The following is a 4035-nucleotide window of genomic DNA, read 5'->3' on the forward strand; positions in this document are numbered from 1 at the left end:
GGTGAATGCCACAAATTCTCCTAAATCACTCGTACGCACAACTTAAGAACAAATCTGTGCGTACGAACGGTTCTTGCATGAGGCCCATTGTTCTAGCTATTTCTGACTATTGAGAAAAGTTTTAATATCAAGACTTTGTAAAACAAAACAAAACAAAAAACAAACAAACAAACAAAAAAACAGGCATTCATTTATTATCTTAACCAGCTTCTATGGGTCAGGGTCCCTGGTGCCCATATCCAGCAGTCACTGTGTGAGAGATGGGCTACACCCAGGACAGGTCGCAAGTCCATCACAGAGCCACATAGAGACAGACGAGACAGAAAACACTYRTTCTCTCACTCAGTYAGCAAAACATGCATRCTTGTGGTCTGTGGGAGGAAAAGTACCAGGAGAAAACCCACACATACACAGCAAGAACATGCAAACTCTACCCAAAAGGTCACTGCATGGGATTCGATCCGGCAACCTTCTTGCTGAGAGGCAACAGCACTGACTACAAATAATCCCTCCATTAAAGCCCTCATCAAAAAGCAAATCACTCCTTTAAGGTGTTAGTCATTTAATGAAAACACAAAATCCTGCWCTGGAGATCGATCCCTTCATCGTATTTTTGAACCTTTCATCATGTTGTCTGCCTCTCAGTTTCTCTCTACTCAGACATGAAGCAGAAAGGGAAACACTTGCTGTTTCACATCCTCCCCATGAGAGAGTGAGCAAGCTTTACTCAGCAAGCCCCAACCCCCTCTTAATCTTAGCTTGGGATACCTCTAGGGGCTGAAAAGTCACCTCATTTAAAATTGAAACATGGCAAGAAAAAAAAAACAAGCTGGTGGAGATGTAGCTCTTTTAGAGTGGGCCGGTCGGGATTTCTCACACATCCCTTAAAGCCTTAATTAAAAGACCAAGATGATGTAGGAGTGAGATGTAAGAGAAGAGATGAGGGTCAAGCTCACTAATCGCTTCTCAAGAGGAGAGAGGTACAGGCTAATAAAAAGAGGAGATAGAAAGACAAAGACATGGATACAAAGAAATCATGTACAATGAAATGGAAAGGATTGGCAGAAGCAGAAACACTTGAGGAAATAAAGAACAGAGTCAGATTGTCATATATTAACAGAAAAAGGCACAAAACTGCCAATGTTAAACAGCTTTTCAGGCCTTGTTGGCACTACTCCACATATTTTTAGGAAACATATTTTCTGTTGTGTTTGTATTCCCCTGTTAACATACAGAGTTTTGTGACAAGAAAAATAAGKTTTGTTTTTGGTTGTTTATGCAATGAAGACAGGGGCTGCAAATCAAGGCTACAATAGGCAAGCCTCAACAACATTTAGTGACTGCACCTCTTACCTTCTCAAAGACAGGCTTGTTGTTGTTCACATCATCCACGCCAACTATGACCTGTGCTGTGGATGATAATGCCTGAGGTCCGCCTGAGGCGTTGTCATCAGTGGCGGTGACATTAAGGACATATTCGATACCCTGCAGGCGAGGTGGTGGGCTGGAGCGCAAACGAATCAAACCTGCAGCCAAACATAATGACAGTATTTAAACAATGCCAGATCTTGTTCATATCACATTTTTGTTATCTTATKTTTGTATTTTAAATATAAACTTAAAAGTATATTCAAATTCCAAAATGTGGATTTTGTATGCAAGTTGAAATTCACTGACTACTTGATAAACCGGTTAGTTTTCATAATGATTTTTGATTTTAACTGTTTATATACACAATATACATATTAGTTTAGTTATTGAAGCTACAATCATAACTAATTAGCTTAAAATCTATAAAGCACAATAAAGAGCCGAACCTTAGGAGCACTCACACACAAGTTAATTTTCTTGTGACAGAGCTGTATGACACGCCAAGTGAAATATTTGATCGTGAGTGAACATACGTTGACACGAGTGACACTGACAAAAGCCGAATCAATACGGCCAGTCAACTGAGTTAAAGTGTCAGGCCCTCTGGAGCTGTCCCAGTGAGGAGCACTGAGTATTTGTGCTTCAAGGAGGGACAGCAGTGCCTGTATGGAATATTTCGGAGCCAAACATGGCAACAGGTTCAATCACAGCATCTGCTTCAATGAGTTCTGCCAAGATATGGGTGACAACCTTATGACCAAGAAGCTCAACGTTCCTTGTTTGGACGCGTGTTACCAGGGCCCCACCATGGAGCAGACCTGTATTCATCTAGTTACATTCGAATAAAGTGTAAAAACTTAGAAACGATGGAATAAAATTTGCAGTACATTTAAAGATTTAGAGTGATAAGTTTATCTTCTCAAATGTCAAAATTGTGATTTATGCCCAAATAAACAGTGAAGTTCTGAGTTTGTATTTTATTGGATGCTAATCACACTACTTATGTAAACTGAGGGAAACAAGCAATTAACTATGAACATGACCTCTATAAGGTGAGGTCATGCAATAACCATGTCAACTTGTTAAGTAGAATTTTAAGCAACCAACAGCAGCCTTCATTATTTTTTTTTCTTGGACAGTTTGAAAAGGAGATATTTATTCAGTGAATGTGATGAGAAAAAAAAAGGAAAACTGCTTCTGTGTGACTACTTCAGTTTGTGGCTTCAGTACATTTGCCATAATTTATGTCATTGGAACAAATGCATAGGTAAAATTTGCCAGTGTCATAATGGCAATCTATTTCATCCTATTTTTGTACCTACTCTTTCAGTCTGATGTAGGCATCTCATCTGCATCCCACTCACATTTCTGAATGACTCTCCTCCACTCTGTATGCATCTCACATGTGCGGCTTTGTTTACCTTGTCCGTGTGTGTTTGTGTAAAAGTGTGTGGGCTCAAAGTGTGGACACGTTTATTACACCCCCCTTATCTTCAGAGACAGGAGCAGGTGCTGCTGCTGTCATGTGCCCATTAGATTGCTGTTTTACAAGAGACCCTGAAATTGTAAAAAAATAAAATAAAATGTGCATTTATGGTAGATATGCAAGTATGTGAACTATTCATCCTTCTATCTCTGTTTACCAGACTTTAGAGGACTGATGTGACAGATTACAGTCAGAAGACGTATGATTATTATTTCTTTTATCTTGTTTTTGTTTATCTTTATGTGGTACCTGATCACAACAAATTCACCTGCATGAAACACGGAGCAAAGATAATCAAGTGATTTGTAGACGACTGAATAAATTACAAAAAAGTGACATGCTTGTTCCACTTATGATAATGTTGTGGTATTTGAAGCTCTAACATTTTGAATTGCATTTGCTAAAATGATCCCTTCTGTTAGTGAGTGTGTGCTAATGCAAAACCTCTTTTGAAAAGTTGCTAAAGAGATAGTTTCTGCTATAAAATGTTTGCAAAATGTATTGACTGCATGTTTTAGTATATGTGTGTCTGTGTAAAAATGACGCTGATAATCAAATGTGTTTACACTGTTCCCAATACAGACACACATGTAAATTTATATATATTGAAGGTTAATGTAAAGTTCAAAAAAATTAGTAATTTTAAAGATAAAAAAATTCTGAAATCTGAGGGCCTGCCTTATAGCATTTTATTTAATTGTTTTGAATCTGAAGGTTTTTTGAGGCACATTATTATGCCCAAGTCTAAACTCAGTCACTTATAGCAAATGACCTAGATACTTGCAGCTGTTTTACATTTTAGAAACTGTTTAGCAAAACTGATTGAATTTTTACAGCATTCTGCACAGAGAACATTACACTCTGTTGGCTCAGTGTTTAAACATTATTTCAGCACTGCAATGTGCTCATGTTGTAAACATGTCGTTTGACTCCTCAAATGAGATTTTATATTGAATCTTGTAAGTATTTACAAGAAAAAAACTTTCAAAGCCGCATTCACAGAACAATGCTTTTCTGTATTTATGCCTGAACCCAAACCAGCAAGCACTCCCCCAAATAATTAAGCAGATCCCAGGCTTAAAAAAATTTCCTTCTCACCCTCTGGGGGTGGTCTTTTTCATCCTCTGAGCTTGGGTCCTCTACCAGAGGCCTGGGAGCTTGAGGGTTGTGCGCAGTAT

The 4035-nt window shown here is 38.3% G+C and overlaps 1 protein-coding gene across 1 annotated transcript in view; it reads right to left on the reverse strand.

The window, feature by feature from the left end:
* Positions 1-4035, reverse strand: part of si:ch211-186j3.6 (neural-cadherin) — a gene marked incomplete in the record, with an annotated part of 280048 nt that overhangs the window by 134768 nt on the left and 141245 nt on the right. Inside the window, 1 exon segment of the mRNA XM_014015180.1 lies at positions 1354-1526. Within this exon segment, the coding sequence (XP_013870634.1) occupies positions 1354-1526 (173 nt within the window).

This window comes from Austrofundulus limnaeus, unplaced genomic scaffold, assembly GCF_001266775.1.
Source record: "Austrofundulus limnaeus strain Quisiro unplaced genomic scaffold, Austrofundulus_limnaeus-1.0 Scaffold124, whole genome shotgun sequence".
NCBI classification, from domain to species: Eukaryota; Metazoa; Chordata; class Actinopteri; order Cyprinodontiformes; family Rivulidae; genus Austrofundulus; species Austrofundulus limnaeus.